This window comes from Ursus arctos, unplaced genomic scaffold (genome assembly GCF_023065955.2).
Source record: "Ursus arctos isolate Adak ecotype North America unplaced genomic scaffold, UrsArc2.0 scaffold_8, whole genome shotgun sequence".
Classification (NCBI taxonomy): Eukaryota; Metazoa; Chordata; class Mammalia; order Carnivora; family Ursidae; genus Ursus; species Ursus arctos.
In genome coordinates this window covers 22,747,234-22,772,315 of record NW_026623100.1, presented here as the reverse complement: position 1 = coordinate 22,772,315, position 25,082 = coordinate 22,747,234, and the positions used below count along the sequence as shown (strand labels likewise).

Below are 25,082 nucleotides of genomic sequence, written 5' to 3'. Positions count from 1 at the left end.
CAACTGAACTTTAATTCACAGAAACTTGTATATCAGGAAAAAGAGTTTTTAGATGATCAATTAAAAATACAGTTAATATACCATTTTTTAATAGAAAAGTTATTAGGAGTCAACAAAAAGTAATGGGAATAAAATTACTTGTATCTATCAGAGCACCTCTACTATTATTTTCTTATTAACATAATTTCTACCAGTTCTTTCTTGTTTGATCTTTTTCTTTTTATTAAGTATTGCTGTTCTCCAGACTGTTTTCATATGAGGATAGAATTTCTCCCTAGTCTATGAAACTTTACTTAAATGATCCTGAAAATTCTCAGATTCTTTGTATTTGAATACTTGCATACCTTTAAAAATTTACAACCTTCTCTACCTCCAATAATCCTTTTCATTTCCTGTCTTATTATTTTTATCCTTAGCACTTATCATCAAAACGATTTACTTACTTTTTCTCTGTCTACCCCTACTAAAATGTAAATTCCATGAGAGCACAGATTTTTTTTTTTATTCATTGCTATATTTCCAATGTCTAGTACAGTGCCTGGCAGATAATAAACACACAGTAAATACTTGTTGAATGAATAACTGCCCTGATTTTTTAAAAATTTTATTTAATTATTTGAGAGAAAGAGAGAAAGCACACAAGCAGGGGGAGAGGTAGGCAGAGGGAGAAGCAGGCTCCTGCTTAGCAAGGAGCCCAATGCAGGACTCGATCCCAGGACCCTGGGATCATGACCTGAGCCGAAGGCAGGCACTTCACTGACTGAGCCACTCAGGCGTCCCAGCCCTGATTTTCTTATAACTTTCTTAGCTCTTTCAGTTGTATTGCTAAAATTCTTTCTCCATACATTTTTAATATGTTAACACTTTTCTAATAAAGTGAAGTATCTTTACTAGTTCATATGCATATATATATTATCATCCTTAACCCTTCAATTAATTTGTTCCCACCACTTAACGTCATATTTATCTTGGGCTCATTTATATATTATTTTTCCATTTCTTTAGCACCTTAATGATGCGCATCTTAAGAACTAGGTGAAGTCTGGGAAGTCTGAGGATATATAATAGATGTTTAACAGTAGTAATCAGGTTTTTTACCCTCTCCTATCTTTTATGTCTTCTATATTTTTTGATGTTACTTGTAAGATTAGAACAGGGAAATAGGAATTTTTACAAAAATGTAACCAGAATCCTCGGAAGAACCCATAGAACCAAACAGAGGTTTTAGAATAATTTGTTTTTTTTAAATTTGTGTAGTTTTTAGCTGCCTTGCCTAATATTAGTACTTTTGGACATAACAAACTTAATACTTAGAAATAAAGTAAAAGTAGAGTAGAAAAGTAGATTTTCTCCTATTAACTAATATTTCGTAACCTTTATCATTTAAAAAAAACTTTATACTTTCATTTTATTTCCTACCCTTCCCAGCAAAAGTCACATACATAGTAAGTCATGGAACTTTTATTTAAGCCTAGGCATTCCGACTGTACTCCACCAGAATATGCTATGTTAGGTATCAGATTCTTCTATACTAAAGTACATTTTTAGATACATGGAGATAAGTTTAAATTTAGTCGTTTCCTGTAGCAATTGTGTCATCCAAATATAATAGAATTTCACAGTGTAAAAGTGAAACACATGAGGTCATTAATTACACCATATGATGAAAAAATCCAATAAGAGATTGCTTTCGTGTTTGTGAAGAGACTGAGTTAGCATTAGACATGGAGTAACAGAGTAGGCAGAGAGTGGGGAGCCAACTGAGGAAGAGGGTGGAGGAACAAGGTAGTGACCATATTGAAGATTACTATTCACGTGGACAGTTTCATTATAACAGTGTACCAACATAGGATGTTACATCGCAAATCAATATAATAAATTGCCTTGAAAAGTTGATGTTTTCTAGTATGATTTATCAATTTTCACTCATGTTATTCCAAAATAAGAGGTATAAATGAGAATTAATCCTTTATCTTGAAGTTGAAATAAAGTTTTTTTCTAATAATTCAGGATCTCTTAAAATTTAATGCCTCCTTTTATGATACTGAATTTGAATGTCCTTTGTTCTGACTTAGACTATCCGCTAAATGGAATAGAGACAAAATAGTGATTGCTTTTTTAATACATCTCTTATTTATGATTTCTTTTACATATGTACAGTGATAGTCCTGATAATTTTGCTTCAAGGCAAGGAAACTAAAAATTAGAAGAATTAGAAATTCATTCCCTTCAGTCCATTTAGCTGTAACCTGCTTAGATAATAGCATATTCCATCTTGAGGTAACTTGCTTTGACCTGGAAAATTCATTTATTAAATAACCAGACTTGGTCTCAGTCTTCGGAGTAAATGATTTTCGCAGTTTTTGACACTTATTCTTAATTATTTATCTAACCAGATACACATACAGAGTATATACTTTTTCTTTAAATGTATGCATGTTTTTGGTAATAGTTTTTTAAAGGGCTAGTAAGTATAATGCTGAAGAATATGTTTTGAAACTTTCTCATATATATCTATAAAGAATTAAAGATAAAAGGTTAATTCTGATGAGCCCGTGGTACATGTCACATACTGACTATGGGGAAATGCTTTATGGGATCTAGAATTACACCTTAAAAAGCAATACAAGTTAACTTTTCATGGTATTTGCTCCCTCATCATAGTATTAAGTAAAGAGTGATTCAGACAGAATTAAATAGTTTAGAAAACTTACTCTTCAGTAACTAGTAATGTTTGAATATGTAGTGAAAGCCAAATTGTAAGGGCATTCACAGTTATTTCTGTAATCTTGCAAAGACTTAGTAATATCACAGGACACCTATCAGTTCTGTAGTCTAATTCATTCCAGACCCTTTGTAGCATGTCATTATTAGTAATGACAGACACATTGTGTTCCTTCATTTCCTCAAAAAAGGAGTATGATAACTGGAAGATGCATAGTTGATTTATTACCTAAAAGGAGTAATATGAAAGCATTCAATTCTTTCTGAATCATCCTATACTATCAGAATGTGTATATATTCTTCTCACTGAAAGTTTGACAGAAATCGAAGTAAAACGTCTATTGTAAATAGAGGGGAAAAATAATGATACACTTAGGAAGAGCTCACTTGCATGAAATGATCATAAGACACAATTTTTAACGAAGTAACTAGCTTCCTTAATTTTAATAGAGGTTTTTAATTCCCTTAAAGAGAAGTAACAAAAGGTCAAAGAAAGTACACATGCTTGATCTTTTTATTGAGGAATGTTGTTTAAGTATCTAATGCCTAAAACTCAGATTTCCAAATAATAAATATTAGACCTGTTCCAATTGGACACTTATTTTGTAGGTATTATTTTTTACAAAATTTTATTGATTCGAGAGTGTGCGAGAGAGAGCAAGAACATGGGCAGGGGCAGAGGGAGAGGAAGAGGGAGAAGCAGATTCCCCACTGAGCAGGGAGCCCAATGTGGGGCTTGATCCCAGGACCCTCGGATCATGACCTGAGCTGAGGGCAGACACTTAAGCAACTGAGCTACCCAGGCGCCCCTATTTTGTAGGTAATAGATATGTTATTAAGTCTAGCTGATATTATTTTTGTTACTTAATTCATTAACTTAAAGTTACAAAAAGTTTAAGACCTTGGTGTCTTTTTTTTTCTTTTGCATTTTTTTCGTTGTTGTTTATTTTTTATTTATTTTGATTATGTTCAATTAGCCAACATATAGTACATCATTAGCTTTTGATGTAGTGTTCAATGATTGATTAGTTGCATATAACACTCAGTGCTCATCACATTACTTGCGGTCCTTAATACCCGTCACCTGGTTGCCCCATCCCCCTACCCTCCTCCCCTCTGTAACTCTCAGTTTGTCTTCCTCTCTGATTTCTTCCCATTCAGTTTTCTCTTCCTTCCCCTATGGTCCTCTGCACTATTCCTTGTATTCCACATATTAGTGAAACCGTAAGTCTTTAAGACCTTGGCTAACTATTTTCACATTTTTAAAAGCTTTTTAATTGCAGTATAGCCTGTCTACAGAGAAGTGCACAAATCGTAAGTTATAGCTTGTTAATAATTATCTAATCAGCATTACCCATATAACCTTTGGGATTTCTTTTTACAGGAGACTTTGCAACAATTGATCATGATGTCATTGCCAAATGTCTTAATCATTGGCAAAAATCCTTTTTCTGGTAAGTATTAAAATTGGCATAATGTGATACTAGTCTTAACTTTGTGTAATACTGTAATGCTTATAAAGATCTTGCTTATTTATATGAACACGACAGGTTTTTCATGACCCTAGGGAAAGTCAGAGGTGATACTCCATTTTGTAAAGAGAAAATAAACAGAATATTTGTAATATGTAGATGGGATCAGACATACATTTTGTTTAAGTCCAGTATTTTTTCAACTCTACCAAATAGCTACTTTTCTGTAATGATTTTTAGTGTCTCATTATAAACAAGTATAGAAGATAATGTGGGTATAAGATCAAAGGAACATAACCTTAGGAAAGAAGTGATTTTGAAGTAATTTCTAGGTTTGTATTCCTACATCTGCTTGCATTACCAGAGCTGTTTGAATCTAAGATTTTACTGACTGATGTTGTAGTTTATATTACACTACTTCTAAATGGAAAGATGAGAAGCAGTTTTCTTAGATCATTTAAGGCAGAAGTTTCTGCCTTTTGTCAGATTTTAAATGTGACCTGTTCAGAGTTTTGATTTTTAAATAATTAGGAAATTAGCAGCTACTAACCATTTCAACAATGGACTTACTCTTTTAGGCTACCCAGAACCCAAATCCAAGTATATTTTCTCCAAACCCCACCCCCAGTTCTCATTCAAACCAAACAAAAATAAAGCCAAAATAAAAACTAAAATCAAGCAGCTATTTTTCCTGAGGAAATTACCATTTAGATGAAGTGAATTAGGAGTTTAGATAGTCTTTAGAGATATTCTGGGATATTCGGTTATATAAATTAAAAAAATGAAAAAAGTTTATATGTAGAATGGAATTATTTTCAGTTTTACATGCATTTAGGAATTAGCTACCAAATTATAGAGACCAGGAATATAAAGAAAATGGTCTTTACTCTGGAGGATCTTGTGTTTTGGTGAGAGATACACAGATGACTGGGAAATCATATAATAATTAATACAAAATAGAGCTATGTAAAAGTGTTAAGACATATAAAATATGGAGCCATTATTCTTAAAGTTGGCAGATTAGTGAGGTTTGGGGACCATTGGTGGGCTGTTGGCGAGGGAAGACTACACTGAGATGTTGGAGCTGTGCCTAGGATTATGATTAGTAAGTAGTTCACTAGAGGGATGAGTGTAGGGAAGAAAGACAAGGAAAGAGAGTGACAGAAGCGAAGGCAGAGGAGTGTGGATGTGTATATATTTGGGGAAGGGTGATTAGTGTGGTAATTAGTAGGTTGTTTCCTGGAGAGTAGGAAGAAATGTTTGAAAAGAAGATTTGGACTTTGTCATAGACGATTGCCCTGATGGTGAAATTTAGCCCAAAGAAGTGACTTTTTTTTTTTTTCCGGCTGTATGTTTTGAGAAAATCTGAATTGAGTATTGTTCAACAGCAAATGTACTATCCAGTTCTGTTACAGATCATTAATTTTATCCAGATTATTATATACATTCATTTTATCAGCTTTGCTGTAACATTTAAGGTTTTGATCCTCATAAGCCTACAGTGGAAAGCCATTTAAATTTTATAGGTAGCTGAATCATATATAAGATATGTGTTTTAGAAAGAAACATTAATAGGCCTAAGAGAAGCCAGACCTATTAGGAACCATTTGGTTGAATTTATGGCATGTCCCTATATCAGCAGGTAATTTGGTATACTGGTGTGGTATAGTCATTTATGGAAAACTGGTGGATTTATATAGTTAGCATACTTTAATATATAGAGCCTTGAAAGCCATTTTATCTATGCTGCAGCCCTTCAAAATTGACATCCTTGCCCATTTCTTCTCTTACCACATTGTGCACACAGAGCTACTTTTTTGACTTCTTCATTATACTTGCATACTTAATCCTCGGGTCAAGTTATTGTGAATATTACCTTTAGAAGGGATTCTACCAATGTAAGAAAGAGAGTTGAACTAAAGCAAAATGTAGTACTTAGCAATCGTTTTTATTGCAGAACAAGGCACAGAAGAAGTTAAAAAGTTGCTTTTACTTTTACTGGGTTGTGCAGTTCAGGTAAGTTAAAATATTTCTTCATATTTTCATTTTAATAACTTCTTTATATGTTTTTTCAGGCTCTAGTTTCTGAAAAACTTAAAGATGGACTGTTGCCTTTCAAAGTCTATGTTAGGAACTTTTCAATAACTATGACCTTCCAAGGAGATTTTGAAGGAAAACACTCCATTATTTTATTTCAAACTGTACTTACATTATCAGATAGTTGTATATTATCAGATAGTTGTATTTTAAAAAATGTTACTGTATTATTTTTTATTTTGAGGCTTTTACTGGCCTCAAGTTTTTCAAATTTCCTTAGAGGTATTCTTAAGAACTTCTCCCAGAATATCCTTATGATTTATGTGTGCGTGTTTGTATGTTACAGAAGGGAGGATTAACAACAGAGAGAGGTAGAAATTATGAAAAATGTTATTTAGGAGTCTGGATTATTATTATATTACCCTTTTGATGAGTGATTATAATAAATAATAGCAGCTATGATTTATTGAATGCCTACTTTGTGTCAGGTATGATTCTTATATAGGTTTTCTTATATCTTTTTTCATATAAGGAGATTGGTGTTTAGATAGGATGATATTTAAGTTACCCAATTAAGACACTTGTGAGAGTCGGAAAGGGTACTGCTAACAGTTAGAATGGAACTGCATCTGTAAGCTGGGGCTGTGTCTGACAAACCAAGGCGGTTGCTCTAGATTCGTATTGCCAGCAGGCCAAAGGGTTAAGTTTAAACTCTGGTCTGACTTCAAAACCTATTTCGCTATGTTGATTTTTCCTTTAATTGGCCATTTTTTGGATAAGCGATTACAGTGTTAAACTATCTCAATTATTTGTGGAATGAATTTATTTGTAAACAAATAAATACTGTGATCACAAGTAATTTTTTACATACATATGCCAGAAATTAGAATTCCAAGAGAACGTGGCTTTTGGAGCTAACTGCTTGGGAGCTATATACTTACACAATGCATGTTATTAAAGTTCCGTGGTCTGTAATATACAGGTGTTTACTTCATAATTGATTATTCAGTAAATATAGTGTTTGTGGTCATTGCTGTTCCAATTTGGTCATCAGATCCTAAATTAGAAACACAGCCCTTAATTATTTACAGCCTTCAATATGGTATTTGCTTTTAAAAATACCCTCTATTGATGGATGTTATGTAAATTTAAGTAACATAGTGACAGCATAAATTTTGGTTGTAACTTCTGGTTACTATTTGGTTGTTATTTCTGGTCACTAAAGTTGACAGTGGGAATGGAGTGGAACTAAGGACTTTCTATGAACAGTTTAGGGAAAGCCTAAAATATTAAAGAAACCATCATTATTACCATCTGTAAAAGGAACAATAAAAGCTTATAAAATCTAAGCTGCTAGCCCCTACCCTATTTTCTATAACGGTAATATGCTATATTTAAGATAGAATTTAGATTTCATCCTGTCGGTATTTGGGAACCACTGACATCAATGTGTAACATTGGCTAATGACGTCAGATGTGTAACAGTCAGAATCTCCTGTCAGTCTTTAACTGTCTATAAGAACAATTAGAAATCTTTGTTGATACGGAAGAGCTAAAATGTACTTCAGGACAAGAGACTATTGACAAAATCAATCAGCTAACAAGTATTCTTTGAACACTTTCTAGAATGTAATCTCTGTTACAGAAAATCTGTCCTTGTGTAATTCAACAGATTAAAAGTCTAATGTTTAACATAATATGTAAGTGGCAGAAATATGTTTTTCCACATCAGGATTAGTTTTATCTGTTATACTTGTGATTCATAGGTAGAAATAGTAAGTTAAAGTTTGCTGATATGATACTAAAGTCCATCAAAGGGCAGGAAGTTTTAAGAGATACTATATTCATGAAAAGAAATAGAAATGGAAGGAAGCATAAGGAAATTGGAAAAAATTTGTTTCTTTTGACGAAGAAAGTATGAAATTCTTAAGGGGAAGCAGCATTCAAAAACAGTAAATCAGGGACACCTGGGTAGCGCAGTCGTTAAAGCGTCTGCCTTCGGCTCGGGGCGTGATCCCGGCATGCCGGGATCGAGTCCCACATCGGGTTCCTCTGCTGTGAGCCTGCTTCTTCCTCTCCCACTCCCCCTGCTATGTTCCCTCTCTCGCTGGCTGTCTCTCTGTCACATAAATAAATAAAATCTTTAAAAAAAAAAAAACCAGTAAATCAGTCACTGTTCAAATTTATAAATTTATAATTAAGAATAAATTTATAATTAAGACTTTTTATCCTCAATTATACATAAAACCACAGGAATAACTTTGAATACAAAGAAGACTCTTCAAGGCCAGGGCTTAGCTATTTCCATTATTGACTAATTAAACCAGTCCAGTTCCACCAGAATCTTTTTTTAGTGGATAACACATCTTCTGAAGCTGTCAGAGCACCAGCTAAAATTTTTATGGACACATCGCTCTGCATCCCATCCATGAAATAGTTGAGAGATTACCATGCGAAATCATCCTACACAGAAGGAAAAATGTTTGCAGTGTATGTTGTTTACAAATATTTTTCTTCAAAGACCATGTAAAATTCAGCAGAACTTAGTTTTATATTAATACTGACTACTCAGTATCCAAAAATATTATTTATTTTGGACTTTCCCAAGGTTGCATAGTGTTGAAAGTAACTGAGTGTCAAGTGTGGTTGGAATTAAAATTTTGACCTTTATGTGTGCCCTCACAAGCAATTCTAACACTAGTATTTGATTCAGAAACTATTTTGAACTTGGACAGCTTGAGGGCTACAGCCTGTTGTTTTCCTACCAGTTATCTATAAAGCATCCTAAAAATTAGCATTTTAGAACATTAATTATCCCATTACATTTTGAGGAAATAAAACAGTACATAGCTTGGCTTTTTTTTTGTCTGAGAATACATGAAAATAGCAAATGTAGCTTAATATAAAGAGGGAATTTTTTGCTGATACTGTTTTTTATTTTTTTAGTCAGGGAAAATTTATAATAATATAAAATTCACCATTTTACTAAATTTTTAAGTGTACAGTTCATCAGCATTAAATACATTCTCATTGTTGTGCAATCATCACCACTACCCATCTCAGAACTTTCCTCATCTTCCAAAGCTGAAACTTTATATCTGTTAAACAATAACTCCCTGTATCTCTTTTACTCCCAGCCCCTGGCAACCACCATTCTCTACTTTGTGTCCCTATGAATTTTACTACTGTAGGACATTAGTGGAATCATACAGTATTTGTCCTTTTATAACTGACTTATTTCACTTAGCATAATGTCTTTAAAGTTCATCTGGGTTTTAGCACGTGTCAGTGTCCTAACTTTTAAGACTAAATAATAGTCATAGTATGTATATACTACATTTTGTTTATTGATGGACAGTTGGGTTGCTTCCACTTTTTGCCTATTGTGAATAATGCTGTTATAAACATAGGTATACAAACAGCTGTTTGAGTCCCTGCTTTCAGTTCTCTTGCTGTCTATCCAGAAGAGAAACTGCTGGATCATATATGGTAGTTCTTTTTTTAACTTTCTTAGGACCTGCCATAATGTTTTCCATAGTGTCTGTACCATTTTACATTCCCTCTAACAGTACACAGGGTTCCAATTTCTCCATATCCTTGCCAACATTTATTATTTTCTGTTTTGGGGGCAAGGGGAAAGCCATTCTTTAAAGAGGGGATTTTAGTTTTTTATTTTTATTTATATTTTATGTGCTTATTTTGGTTTTACTTTTGATAGAACTATGATCTGTTCAGTTATTGGTGTTCTTATTCTTATTGATAACACTGTAATGTGTTTCTCACTTTATTGTTTTCTTTGTTTTGGGTACTCTTTCCTCTATTTTAGTATAGTTTTTCCTCATAATCCTGTCTTTTTTAATAAGAGAAAGCACTGAGAGTACCAAGTGAAAGCGTGAGGAATTTGAGGAATTAAGAGCTTAAACTAGTTGGTGAAAGATGTAGAACTTTAGGGTTAATGCAATGCTTCCTCCAGGCCCCAACTTCCTACCAAAGTAACTTTTCTTTTTTTTTTTTAAATTAATTTATTTGAGAGAGAGAGAGAGAGAGAGAGCAGGGGAAAGGGCAAAAGGAGAAGGGGAGGGAATCTTAAGCAGACTCCATGCTCAGCAAGGAGCCCAGTGCAGGGCTCGATCCCAGGACCCCGAGATCATGACCGGAGCAGAAATCAAGAGTCAGGTGCTTAACCTCTTGAGCCACCTAAGCAAACCCCCCCCAAATAACTTTTCCGCACTTTTCTTTCTGTACTTTTCTTGGAATATCATGGTAATCTGCTGACTTTAGGTATCAGCCGTTATAATATAGTTAGAAATAACTTTAGTGTCCATAACACATTAAGAACTTTATATAAAGATAAAAGAGAGCTCAATTTTAAGTGGAAAAAACCAATTTGCTGATGATTATTTAGTCTTCACAAGAGTCTTCATAGATGGAAGTAAAACTATTTCTATGTCTATTTTTAACACCAGACTTCTTTATGCTCTAGAATGGGGCTTCAGTACAGTAGCCAGGGTGAGCCACATGTGGCTAAATTAAAATTAATTGCTATTAATTATTATTATTAATAAAATGAAAATTTCAATTTCTAGTTGCACTAGCTACATTTTGATATTCAGTAGCCACTTATAGCTAGTGATTACTGTACTGGGCAACACTGATATAAAATGTTTGGTCCGATTATTCAACTTCAGAGTTTTATCTTCTCTCATTCTCTTTTCCATCTTGATAGTTTTTCTTTTTTCTGTCCCTCAAAATCCTATAACCTTTATTCTGTATTCTTTAAGAAGGCTTAACCTATTTATAAAGCATATTTGGAATTCTTAAAAACTTTTAGAGTTTGAATAAAGATGAGATTTAATAGAAATTGTGAGTATTTTAAGAGTAAAAGAAGAATTCTCATTGATTTGTGTTGAGTCTATGTTAAAGATGAGCTCCTAAAGATAGTATAAGTGAAGAAACAGTGGCTATAGGGCTTAGAAGGAAAGTTTATGTGTTAAGTTTAAACTGAAGGCAAACAAATATATGGCAGTTGAATTGGGAGACCCTTCCAATGAGTCATAGTCATCACAACCCTGCTATTTTATGTGCTCATTGGCTCGAAAACCACACTTGGGCAACATCTTTGGAAGCATTAAATTTAAAAATTGGGCATACCATTCCTAAAAAGTTAGTTATGCTACATATGTACTATCAGAAAGTCATTCTTAATTGTTCTCACTAGACCTGTCAAATATTATTTACTAGATTAAAAAAAAATTTTTGTTTTTAAATTGACTAATTTTCATCCCATCCCCCCAAAACTCGATTTCCTAGTCACAGCTAGAAATTGTACATTGTTAGTAATTTAATTTTAAGTATTATTATTTCACTCTAATAATTTTGTTTTTACAGGACAGAACTATTTGCACCGATGGGAATGTGTTAAGTTAAATTGTAGGCAATAGAAGTAGAATGTTATAATTTGATATAATAAATATGTAGAGTACAAAGCAGAACCTTGCTAAGTTTCTTAATGATCAAAGAACCAGTTTTTCTTTTTGTGATATATTCTCTTCACTAGTAGTTGAGTAATTGGCCCAGGAGATGCAACTAAGCTAGACAAAGCACTGCTGTCTATTTTGTATGCACTTCTCATTTGGTAGCTGCAAGAATACAGTTATACCAGCAGTTGGATTGCAGTTTAAGAGATGTAGACGGGAGGCAGAGATATTAAGATGCATGTTAAACTGTTATTCAGTACTTACTAGAAAGAAAAAGATTAGGTTTACTTCATAATATTTTTAATTTATATAAAGATTTTTAAAAGTTATACAATAAAGAACTACTGCCTTTATTCCACTCAGTACATGTGTACTTGTATATATACTCTTAAATTTTTGCCCCTGGTAACTTTATGTTATGGTAGAAACAAATCAAATATTTATTGTACTACCTTATAAATGTTGAACTGGGCCTCAAAAGTAGGTTTCTTTTATTAAGATTGATAGGATGAAGATGTGAGAATGGATTGTAAGCTTGAAGTAAAAATTGCTTACAATTTTTTTTTCCCAAGAAGAAAGGCTGTTTTGTTTGATGATAGCCAAAGACTGACTGAGCTTTTTGGCAGTATTCCGAATTCTGCCACTGACTCACTGTGTTTTTTGGCAAGTAACTTATCCTCCCTGAAACAAGTTCTTGATTCTTTACTTTTCTGTTTGTAAAGTTAGCATAATAATATTGTACTGACCTCAGATGGGTTGTGTAATGGTTTCCCACTTTAGAACTTTACAGCATAAAAATAGTATGGGTTTTCAGTGCTGTGCTTTTTAAATAAATATTTCTAAATTGTTATCTTTTCATTAGGTAAGTATATTAGACCATTTAAATGCAAAACAAACAAAACCCTCATTGTACTGTTCAAAACATAACGAAGATTTTGGCCTGATGAGTTTTTGGTTATTTACAACATATTATGACTATAGTGCATAAAATGTGAGTGATCATTTTATTAATTTCTTTTAGTGTCAGAAAAAAGAAGAATTTATTGAAAGAATTCAAGGTTTAGATTTTGATACAAAGGCAGCAGTTGCAGCACATATTCAAGAGGTAATAACCTACACATAGTTTTTATATACTAATTTTTTTGAAGCTTGTGGTGTGTTTATATCTCCCCAAATACTTGAAGTCCTAGGGCAAGCAAGAACAAATCAAGGTCAGATACAGATGAACCCTGCCGTTAGACACATTATCGTCTTCTCTTTAGAGGTAACTTCTTAAACGAATCCTCATGGCACAGTGCTAACTTCAGTGTACTGTTGCCTTTATCCATAGGGACGTTAGGTAGAAAGTGTTTAAGGAATGAAGTGTATGTCTTTGTTAGCACAGAATGAACAGTATTGTAAATGGAAGCAGCAGAAAGTGGACCACTTTCTTCAATTCAATTCAAAACTAAAGTGAGAGGTAAGATGATAACCTTAGTACTAAGCCATTCCAGTGATTTCCGTTTGAATGAATGGACACAGTATAATTTTTATTGAAGATATTACTTGAATTATAACGCATTAGTGATTTGTAACATCCATATAAAAACTAAGTCTAGGACATATTGTGCAGTAATAAGTAATTAAGTTAACAGATGGATTTTAAAAGCTGCTATTTCTGTATCTATCTAGTCTTGAGCTTTTAATCTTATACACTTAACAAGACTTTTTAGAACTAGAGCATGTTAAACTCTACATGTTGATTAGAAAGAGAACTAAGGAAAGGGAGAGAATTTTTAAATAGTAAAAACTGGTAGTGTTTAAAATATTCTCTATTTGAATGACCTGTGTTGCATATATCATCTTTTCTCTTCGTTAGCATTCATAGAGTCCAGCTTTCTTGTCTGTAATATTGTTGTCAACAGTAAGCATATTAGAGCTCCACAAGATAGAGGGAGGGTTTTTGGTAGTTTCCCCTTACATACGTTTGTCTGTTTATGCTAGCTTTGTGGTTTGTATTTTATTTTGAATAAATGCTAAGTATTGCAAGTTACTAAATTTGCCATCATTCTTGAAAGTGTTATTTTTGTGGTTTCTTGTGAAAGTTAAAGCAGAATATCAGAATCACAGTGAGAAAAGGAAAGCAAGAAATAAGTATTTCATTTATGTAACTTTTCCATTCTTTAAAAAATCCTTATTTTAGTAGTCCTTTTCTCCTAAGGTTCTGTGACAGTGTCATCTTCAGACTCTATAAAGATGTAGCTTTTCAAGTATAAAAATGCAATAACATATATCCTACAGGATTAAAAAACTTTGGCTTTTGAATCAAGCACAATAAATTTAGTCTTACCTAAAGAAAAGTTCAACTGATTTTGTTAAAACAGTTGTCAAACATATCAATATTACCTTCCCCTAGTAATGCCTGAATTAAATGTTTAACTTTTTAGTTGGCAGAAAAACAAATGTAAATTTATTTATAGATAATATTTAGTAAAAATAATTCTTATTTTTAGCTTTTTCATCATTCATTAATTTCAGCTGTTCTTTAGGCATCATATTTGCTTCTCATATTTTTATGATAAGGGATATATGATATTTGAGCTAATATTGTACTAAAATGAAATCAGTTTTTAAGTATTAGCCATTCTAAAAAATTGTTTATTTTGGTTGCTTTGCTAAAGGTAACCCATAATCAGGAAAATGTGTTTGATCTGCAATGGATGGAAGTGACCGATATGTCTCAAGAGGAAGTAGAACCACTCTTGAAAAATATGGCATTACATCTAAAAAGACTTATAGATGAGAGAGATGAACATTCAGAGGTTTGTAAACTTCTTTCAGTATATTGTGAAAGTTTGCTTTCCAAAAAGAGTGATTTCAGAGGGTTTTCAAAATTGATACTCTGTTTCTTAGAAACAGGTAATAAAGTACTTTATGTGTGTTTTTTGTGCAACACAGGAACCAAAAAAGGGTAGATAAGAGCCCCAAATTGCTAGTGAAGAGATTGCGATTAGATTTTTTTGCTGTCCTTTCTTTTAAATTATTATTCTGATTTTGTTCTCGTGTGTTTTTAAGTCATCCCCACAGCTCTGGCAACAGTACAAAAGTGTGAAACTGAAAATACTATTGATGTAAATGGAAAAATCATTGCCTTGAAGCATGAGAATTTGCTTAAGGTTAATTTCTTAGTTTTATTGCCACATTTGAGGTTGGAAAAATAAGTTTAATAAAAGGAGAATAACAGGTGTTCTGAATAAAATGTCTCACAAAAGGTCTCAAATTTTTGTAGTCAGTAAATGAGGTGTGATTTTAAAAAAGAATTATTATAGGCTCCTGTAAGAGAGTACTTTGCTTTTTTAAAAGAGTAAAATTGTACCAGGTATTTTGCCTGCACTCTCTGAAAACAGCTAATAATTTTATAGGAGTCTAGACTTCAGTGCATGTGATGGTGAGTAGTATTTTGTTAATAGCAGACCAAAGTACTCTGCCGTTCAGAAGAATGTGTAGCTTTGATCAGTTTTTCCATTTACATGGGAGAGACAGGTGTGTGGGGGGGGGTTAAAGATTTATTTATTTATTTATTTATTTATTTATTTATTAGAGAGAGCATGAGCGGGAGGGGCAGAGGGAATGGGAGAGAGCATCTCAAGCTGACTCTGCACTGAGCGTGGAGCCCAATGTAGACATCAATCCCAGCACCCTGACATCATGACCTGAGCCAAAACCAAGAGTTGGACGCTTAACTGAGTACACCACCAAGCCGCCCCTGGAAGAGACAGTTTTGAGCTTATTTACAGAGAATTTGATTACTCTTTGGGCTAATGAAAGACTTGCATAGAAGAAATTCCTAAAGGTTTTTTTTTTTTTTCCTGAACAATATAGATGGGAATTTTCAGTTTTTCTTTAGGCATTAAAAGAGAACAAAAGATGGGAAATAAATACTTTAGAGCAACAACTAAATTTTTAAAAAAATCTAAGACAGTAAGAGCAAAGGAAGTGTGAATTGGAAAAAATGGCCCTAATATATATCAAACTTATCCTGAGATACTGAGATTACTTCATTTTCAATCGGAGTTTTGACCCATATGCTTTATCTTCTTATATTAGCACCTTTTTACCGCTTTATTAATTTTCTACAATATTCTTCTATTTGTATTTCTTCTATTTGTGTTTTGATAAGATGTCCTCCAGCTTCTGAGGGCATGTATGCATTGTTTGATCTCACTTCCATGAAGTTATTAATATAGGATGAAGAAGGAGGATATTATTTTGGAGAAATGAGAACAAAATGTTTGTCATTATATGATTTATGTTAAAACTAAGGAATATGAAACACTATACTGATTGTTTGAAAAACTTTTTAAAATATATTATCCTGCCTGATTAAGCATTTTGGTTGAATTTGTTTTTTTAACAAGAAAAAAGTGGTCGTGTTCTCTTGTCTCAAGGTATTTGGAAACAAGTTGCTAGCTGGTTTAAACCCAGTTCTCTAGGGGAAAATTTTTTAATTTGGGTCACCAGTGGACTAATTAGAAAAGATCCTTAAAAATAATTATGAAAAATATTAGACAAATGTAAACACAATATATAAATGGAATAATTTTGTAGCAATCAATTGGCTTGAAACAGGTTCTTATTTAGATTTTTCCCTTTAGCTCTTCTGTTTTTCCCTCCAAAATATTTTATATAAAAATTTTATATATAAAAAATAAAATAGAAGAAAGTTATATGTCACACTGAATAAACACATTGAAAGCGTGTGTATGGTTGTGGTTTCTAATTTCTCTACAAAATTTACCAGCCATGCTGGAGGAAAGAAAGGAGTATCATATTCATAACATTTTTTGGAACATTCAGAGTACAAAAGCATCATGTTCATTTTTAAGTGCAAAGAAAACTTACAATAAAAGACTTTAAAAATTACAAATAAAAATCTGTACATTAAGATACCTTTAAGGCCCTTCCATGTGTGTAGCATTATGTAGAAAGAAAAATGGAACTTCCAAGAGAGGAACCATCACATCAGGTCTTACACATACATCTGGGCCTTTCCAGCTTGCAGACCCATCTTTCTTAAGGGGAAGGTGTGCTCCTTGTTTGTGCCATGCTTATCCACAAACACCATGCTGAAGAAATAGAGTAGAAGTTGCAGTAACAGCCTGACTGGCAGAGCTAGTGCTGGAGGCATAATTTTTGCTCCTATCCTGTTGATGGGGCTCAGGAACTTGCCTGTCAGGTCCACCGCGGTGATGTGTCAAAGATCCAGGCCATACTGTGCTTGTGAAGACATTCCCATCTGCAGCCAGTAGAGGAGGGCTGTAGATAAGGACACAGTGAAGAGTCTCCTTTTCTCATAAAACTGGTATAGGAGTCATAAAACTGCTCTTCTGACACCCACATTGATGTTCATGGCTGTGCAGGTGGGCTCCATGCCAATCCAGGTTAGGTTGAATCAACAGACTCTAGCAGGGTTACCCTGTAGCTTGTAGCCACTTATGCAAGAGAACTAGCAGGTGGCTGTACTTATTGCTGCTGCTGGAACACATCATGTAAGCGTACCCTAGGGTGTTGAGTTTACTTTTTTGTCTGACTCTTACTTTAACTTGAAATTTGCAAATGTCCTTATTCTCAGCTCTGTCATAGACTGTACTGGGTTTGTGACCTCCTAGAAAATTTGAGCTTTGGAGGATCCCTTTTAGAATAACATCAGTTAGAATTCTTTCTGCTTGTTTCTTCCCTCAGGGGTCTCCAAGGAACCCAGACTGGCAGCTTATTAAGTTAAGCAATGCATTTCTTCATACTTAGCCACTTAATTCTAGGAGGTTCCATATCAACAAGGGAGGCTAGTTGGCTGCTCCAGGGCTTTCTGTCCATACATGTTGTATATCCTGATGAGCAGTAATACTCCGGGAGTTAAAGTAGGCACCATCTATGCACTTAAATATCCTCCATTTACTGTCATGGCAAGGGTTAGACATCCCTTTCAGTCAGTATTAGGAAGCTTCAGGCTGCTCACAGGGGATGCCCTTCCTTGTCAAAACAGAGTCCTTTTTTTCTGTTTTGATTGATCTTTTGTGGTAATTCTTTTATTTCATCTAGAAAGTGTAATTTGTTCACTCTTTTTAATTATTCTTCACTCCTATTAATTCTGTGTAACATGTATTTCTTAAATCCTCTTTTACTAAAAACCAAATAGATTTTAATGAATTTAAGATCTCTTTATTGTCACTCTTTATTTTATGCCAAGCATTATGTTATGTGTATAATAAACTATCTTTGTAAGTCAGTACAATGACCCCATCTTAAAAAAAGAAGATACTTGAGCTCAGGGAAGTTAAACTGTTTCCCAAATCTGATTCCAACCCGTGTTCCAGTTTCTAAAACCTTTGCCCAAAACCATGATTGTGCTGAGCACATCTCTGATTCTTTTCTTTAATTGGGAGTTCTGTAAGTAGAGTTATTAAGTCACTTGAATTTTTTTCTTAGCTTTGGTATATCTTTTTCTGTTATATATATTCTTCAGGGTATATTAACAAATACCTGCTTTTTGCAAGATCTTGTGCTAAGAGTGCTTGGGAGCAACAAACTGACAAACTTTCAAAAAAGGATGAAAGATTGTTACAATCTGCTGGGGAAGTTATTTTAATAAAATAATTCAGGGGTTTTTTTATTAAGTTTTTGTTTAGGTTCCAGTTAGTTGACATACAGTGTAATACTAGCTTCAGGTGTAGAATTTGGTAATTCAACACTTCATACAATACCCTGTGCTCATCACAAGAAATGCAGTCCTTAATCCCCACCACCTGTTTCACCCATCACCCCACCCACCTCCTCTCTGGTAAACATCAGTTTGTTCTCTGTACTTAAGAGTCTGTTTCTTGGTTTGCCTCTGTCTCTCTTTTCCCCCTTTGCTCATTTGTGGTTTTTGTTTGTTTCTTAAATTACACATATGAGTGACTTATTTCACTTAGTATAATACTCTCTAGCTCTATCCATGTTGTTGCAATGGCAAGATTTCATTCTTTTTTATGGCTGAGTAATACTCCATTACATACACACACACACACACACACACACACACACACACCACACCACACCACACCACACCACATATTCTTCATCCATTTGTCAGTCAGTGGGCATTTGGACTGTTTCCATAGTTTGGCTGTTGTATCCCTTTGAATTAGTATTTTTGTATTCTTTGGGTAAATACCTAGTAGTGTAATTGAGGTTCGGAGGGTGGTTCTATTTTTAACTTTTTGAGGAACCTCCATACTGTTTTCCAGAGTGGCTGCACCGGTTTGCATTCCCACCAGCAGTGCAAGAGGGTTCCCATTTCTCCACATCCTCACCAACATCTGTTGTTTCTTGTGCTTTTGATTTTAGCCATTCTGACAGGTGTGAGATGACATCTCTTTGTAGTTTTGATTTGTTTTCCCTGATAATGAGTGACATTGAGCTTCTTTTCCTGTGTCTGTTGGCCATCTGTCCGTCTTTGGAAAAATGGTCATGTCTTCACATTTTTAAATTGGATTATTCATTTTTTGGGTATTGAGTTTTATAAGTTCTTCATAGATTTTAGATACTAACCCTTTATCAGATATGTCATTTGCAAAAATCTTCTCCCATTCTGTAGGTTGCCTTTTAGTTTTGTTGATTGTTTCCTTTGCTGTGCAAAAGCTTTTTATTTTGATGAAGTCCCTATAGTTGATTTTTGCTTGTGTCTCCCTTGCCTCAAGAGACACACCTAGAAAGCAGTTGCTACAGCCAGTGTCAAAGAGGTTACTGCCTGTGTTCTCCTAGGATTTTTATGGTTTCAGGTCTCACATTTAGTTCTTTAATCCATTTTGAATTGATTTTTGTGTTTGTATAAGAAAGTGGTCCAGTTTCATTCTTTTACAGGTCACTGTCCAGTTTCCTAATGCCATTTGTTGAAGAGACTTTTTTTTCCATAGGATATTCTCTCCTGCTTTGTTGAAGATTAATTGACCATATAGTTGTGGGTTCACTTCTAGGTTTTCTGTCCCATTGACCTACGTGTCAGTTTTTGTGCCAGTACCATACTGTTTTGATCACTAGACCTTTGTAATATAACTGTATAAAAACTCTGGAGTTGGGGCGCCTGGGTGGCTCAGTCGTTAAGCGTCTGCCTTTGGCTCAGGGCGTGATCCCGGCGTTCTGGGATCGAGCCCCACATCAGGCTTCTCCGATGGGAGCCTGCTTCTTCCTCTCCCACTTCCCCTGCTTGTGTTCCCTCTCTCGCTGGCTGTCTCTCTCTCTCTCTGTCAAATAAATAAATAAAATCTTTTTTTAAAAAAAAAAGTCTGGAGTTATGATGCCTCCAGCTTTGCTTTACTGTAATAAAATTTTGAAAGCAATAAGTACCCCCCCAAAATTGTATATCTAAATACTATAGGAATTTAGAGAAGGAAGACATTACTTACAGTTGCTAGTGGAATGTCTAGCATCAAAAGCATCAGAGAAGGCTCATGAAATTAGATTATGCTTTAGTAACATTTTTTGTCAGGTTTTTTTAAAAATGTTTGGAGGCCTTGAGCTAAAGAAACTACTACCATTAGAGAAAAGTCACATTGTCTACATAATCTTTAATGGAAAATGCCTCTGAATATTCTTAACTCTTAGTACGAGGTTTCTTTCTTTTTTCTTTTTAGAAAATATTTCGCAGCCCATAGTTCTTTTGTACACTGGCATCTGGAAACTCTTGATATCTCCATAATACCACGTACTAAGTTCAGATGTAGCACATGTCTTCTGTACTTTTCTTGAGTTTTCCACTTTGTGAATCATTGAACTCAATAATTTTGAGCAGCTGTTTTGGGCTCAGTACTATGCTAAATGAGATCAGAGATACAGAGGAGGTATAAGAAAGATTGTATCAGGTTTATGGGGGAAAAACCACATTGTAAATGAAAAACACAAGATAGCATATAATTAAATTCTAATTTCTTTGTGCATGAAACAAATATTTATTAAGTACTATGCACAGGCACTATTATTAGGTTAAGGAGATGTTAGAAGACAAGATTAAAGATAATGGAGACAGTAAGAAAATAAATAAAACTTGACTCCATGAAGACTGAGCCTGGGCTACTATGGAGATTACTAGTAACACTATTCACAGAGACAGGCACTTGGGCTGGGCGTGCTGGGTAGGTGGATAAGATGAGTAGTGTCAGTGAATGTATAAACTACCCTTCAAAAAGTAGCAATGAAAGAGAAGTAGAAGCGTAACAGAGGGAAATGTGGTCTTTTTTTTTTTTTTTCCTAGATAGAAGATACTTGTATATATTTGAAGATCAAGGAGAAAAAAGCTAGTAGGAAGAGAGAAGCTGAAAATGTTCCAGAAATAAGGAGTATATGTTGGGAGCAAAAGATGCATAAAAATGGAGGATTTAATCTTAGGTGGTTTTGTTTCTTTGACAAGTTGGAGGAGAGGTCATTTATCAGAAGTGATAATAGCAGTTTACAGATGGAGGCTTAAGTAGAAAAAAATATGTTTAAAACAGTCATTGTAGAGAAATTTGTCAAATTAAGATTTTCAATTAAAGGATTGATGGGCATTGAAAAGAGCTTAACTGAAAATAGATGGCAAGATGTGTCATAGGACTGTGTATTTTCTTGTTTGTTTTCCTTTTAGAGTTCTTTATTAGCTTGGAGAAGGAATTTTAAAAAAATGATGGTGGGTAAGGAAAATGACATAGTGTTTGAGTCAAACTTGAATTTGAATCCCTGTTATACCTGTCATTAAATGTGTGACTTTGTTAAGTTAATCTATATGAGCCTCAATTTCCTTATTTTAAAATAGCCATAATGCCTCTATTGTAGATTATAGTATTGGATGAAATCTTGTTGGAAATTCCCCTAATTGGAATTCTATAAATATTCATTCCCTTTTGTTTTTCCCCAAAGAGTGGGCTGTAGTCAAAGAATGGCATTGTAGTGTTACATTGGAAAGTAAGGATGACAGTTAAACTCTTAACTGTAGTTTCAAGCTGAGTAGAAACTCTAGAGTAGCCAGGAATAATCTGTACAGAAAGGAGGAGTTGAGTGATGAAGGGTTCAGGTGTACGTATGGTGCCATCGGAGTAATGCTAGTAAAGGAGGCATGGCACAAGAGAAGAGGAGTGGTTCCTTCATTGGAAAAGTCTGTATGTATTGAATAAGCAGTGGATGTGGAGTTGTAAAGAGAAAAGGGACTGAGAAGTTGTGTTCTGTAGCTTATTAGTAGGGCCACTGGAATTTGTGAAAGCAGTAGTTGGGCAGACCTTGATTAGGTGCTGAAATATATCCCAAGGATGAAGAAATGAATCCTTATGGGTGGTTTAAAAAAACAAAAGAAGAAGAAGAAGGATAAAGTAATGATTTAGTGAGGGCATTATAAGACTTGGTGATAAGAAAGCAAAAATGGTGATTTCCTGGTCCTGAGGTGGTTAACCCACCTATTCTACCTGGAGTAAAACAGTTGAAATTACTATTCAAGATAATTTCTGTGTGCCTGAGAAGTTTGAAAGAATAGCTGAGAAATTGGTCTAGAATAAGAGAATTTTCCAATAAGAGGAAAATTGGAGGAATGGAGGAATTTGAGGTAAATATAAGGTTAAGTAGCCCTTAAAGTTCAGAATTGGGAAAAGTAGAATGAGATTTGTGTCCCATGGAGAGACTAAAGAAAGGAATAATGGAAATGTTGAGATGGGAAGCAGATTACAACTAGTATTGCAAGAAAGAGAACATAGAATATAGAGTCAAGAGATTGGACCTGGGGGCGCCTGGGTGGCGCAGTCGTTAAGCGTCTGCCTTCGGCTCAGGGCATGATCCTGGCATTCTGGGATCGAGCCCCACGTCAGGCTCCTCCGCTGGAAGCCTGCTTCTTCCTCTCCCACTCCCCCTGCTTGTGTTCCCTCTCTCGCTGGCTGTCTCTCTCTCTCTCTCTGTCAAATAAATAAATAAAATCTTTAAAAAAAAAGAGAGAGAGAGATTGGACCTGGAGTCTTGGCATTGCTACAAGTTTTGTGATCACGGACAAATCAGTCTCTGTGCCTCAGTTACGTTAACCTGCAGAGTTAAGAGATTGAACAAAATCTCTGAGGTTTTCTTGGTCCCTCTGAGATCCCTTTTTACAATTCTACAGCGATATTGTAGAATTCTGCAGTGATGGCAAGGTTGTATTTCTGTGCTGTCCAATACAGGAATCACTAGCTACATGTGGCTGTTATATACTTAAAATGCGGCTAGTATGACTAAGGAACTGTATTTTTAACCTTTTAAATTTGTAATTAGGGATGCCTAGGTGGCTCAGTCGGTTAAGCGTCTGCCTTCGGCTCAGGTCATAATCCCAGGGGCCTGGGATCAAGTCCTGCGTCAGCCTCCTTGCTCAGCAGGGAGCCTGCTTTTCCCTCTGCCTGCGGCTCCACCTGCTTGTGCACGCATGTGTGCCCGCGCTCTCTTTCTCTCTCTCTCTCCCCCTTCTTCTCTGACTAATTAATTAATTAACTAATAATATCTTTATAAAAAATAAACTTGTAATTAAATAGCCACTTGTGCTACTGGCTACCATATTGGACAGCATAGTTGTAGACCTGTTGCTCTTGGGTTGGTTTCTTTCCTATGTCAACAAGTCTTTTACACCTTCCTAACAGTTGCTGTTTAGTGTAGTTATTTTACTACAATTGATTCCCTTTGTTAAAAAATTAGGAAGGGGAAAAAAAGTATTAAGTCTTGTTCTAACGTTATCCAGTAAATAGCTAATCCATGAACTGTTGCATGAAACTTTTTAAAAAGAGAGCTAACTATCACAAAGTTATTTTTGACTGGTGAATTGGTTTCGGTATTATAGGATAGTACTTAGTGAATAGTTTTGATGTGTTTCGTTCTCTGATATGTAGAATACTAACAGTGATTCTGTGTTTATTTCTATGTTTCCTTAGACTATCATAGAACTCTCTGAAGAACGGGATGGTCTTCATTTTTTACCGCATGCCTCTTCATCTGCACAGTCACCCTGTGGTTCTCCAGGCATGAAGCGAACGGAAAGTCGACAACATCTGTCGGTGGAACTGGCAGATGCTAAGGCAAAGATAAGAAGGCTTAGGCAGGAATTGTAAGTTGGTGATTTTCAAGGCTTATTGAATTTACATGGTTGCAAAGGTGACCTAAAAATGTTTTTTCAGCTTATGGAATATAGATCAGTTTTTCCGACTGCTAGCTTGTGTCATAGTTTTCACTAGTATTTGTCAAAATGAAAAATAAGGAGACTGGCATAACGTTTTCCTAATCCTAAATCTTATCAATTTAAAGATTGTCCTTTATTCTGAATTCATGTCCTTCCTACCTTTCTTATATTAAAACGATCTTTCTTTTATAATATATTGTTCTTTCTTGGCAAATTGGGGTCTCCTTAATTTTTTAAATTTTATATTCTTTGACATCCAAAATACTGGCAACCACTGATTCAGCCAATAAGCTTAGTTCTTTAAAAGTTAATATTATAAAAGACTGAATTGTTGGTATACAGTATTATACAAAATAATTTTGTGTGTGTACCTTCTGTGTTGAGTAATTGAAATGCCTGAGTCATGTACTTAGACGTAGTAAATATTCAGATTGGTTAGTGCTGATGAAATTACATTTATTTAACTTTCAAAGATCATTTGAGAAAAGTCAGTGTAAATGTCACATAAGTATTCCTTGGTGAATCACATGTAAAGGCATAACGAGTCTCTGCTGGAGATTTTTTATTTTGTACTTTAAAAAGAACAAAGGATTTTTATGTTTGGGGCCTTTTTCTTTTCTTTTTTTCTTTTTGGTTTGTTTTCCTGGAATTTGGGCTTCAGTGTAGATTTAAAATTTAAAGCCACAATATAACAATTAAGTTTATTCACTGATTATTTAAAGCAGTTAGTTTAAGAAAGTGATTGAATATGCAAGGTAGAAAAAATATACAGTCTATAGGAAAATTTGAAAACAAAAAAAATACAGCTTTCATTGTGGATGTCTGCGCTATTATGTATCTATTGAAGTGAACACGCCCAGGATATTCTATAAACAGCTGCACCAGGAAAATTAGGGAAGAGATTGCTGTTATTAGTTTGACTGGCAGCTAATGGATAGCCTAAACAGTGAACACTAGTTCGTGCCATATAATTTAGCACAATCTTCTCCAGTCTTTAGATAAAGCATGCAATTAGAACTGTAATGATGGTTGTGAATTCATTTAACATTTTGCACTGTATTAGAATTTGATTTTTAAATGAAATTTACTTGGCCATGGAGTTTATTAAAATCCCAAACAACTTAGGGAGATTGATAAAATTTGGTTTCTCATATACTGACTGGAAAATGTAAGAATATTATTAATGAGTAAATAAATATGCCA

The 25,082-nt window shown here is 34.3% G+C and overlaps 1 protein-coding gene and 1 pseudogene across 7 annotated transcripts in view; one reads left to right on the top strand and one right to left on the bottom strand.

Annotated features, from left to right (window-relative positions):
• Positions 1-25,082, top strand: part of CCDC88A (coiled-coil domain containing 88A) — a 123,697-nt gene that overhangs the window by 37,736 nt on the left and 60,879 nt on the right. For all 7 annotated transcript variants that reach the window (XM_044378024.3, XM_026485685.4, XM_057309007.1 and 4 more), the window contains exons 4-8: positions 4,109-4,178; positions 6,154-6,212; positions 12,732-12,815; positions 14,371-14,511; positions 23,635-23,807. In XM_044378024.3, the coding sequence (XP_044233959.1) occupies positions 4,109-4,178; positions 6,154-6,212; positions 12,732-12,815; positions 14,371-14,511; positions 23,635-23,807 (527 nt within the window). The remainder of the gene's footprint in view (positions 1-4,108; positions 4,179-6,153; positions 6,213-12,731; positions 12,816-14,370; positions 14,512-23,634; positions 23,808-25,082) is intronic.
• LOC113269073 (sushi repeat-containing protein SRPX-like) lies at positions 16,719-18,814 on the bottom strand (annotated as a pseudogene).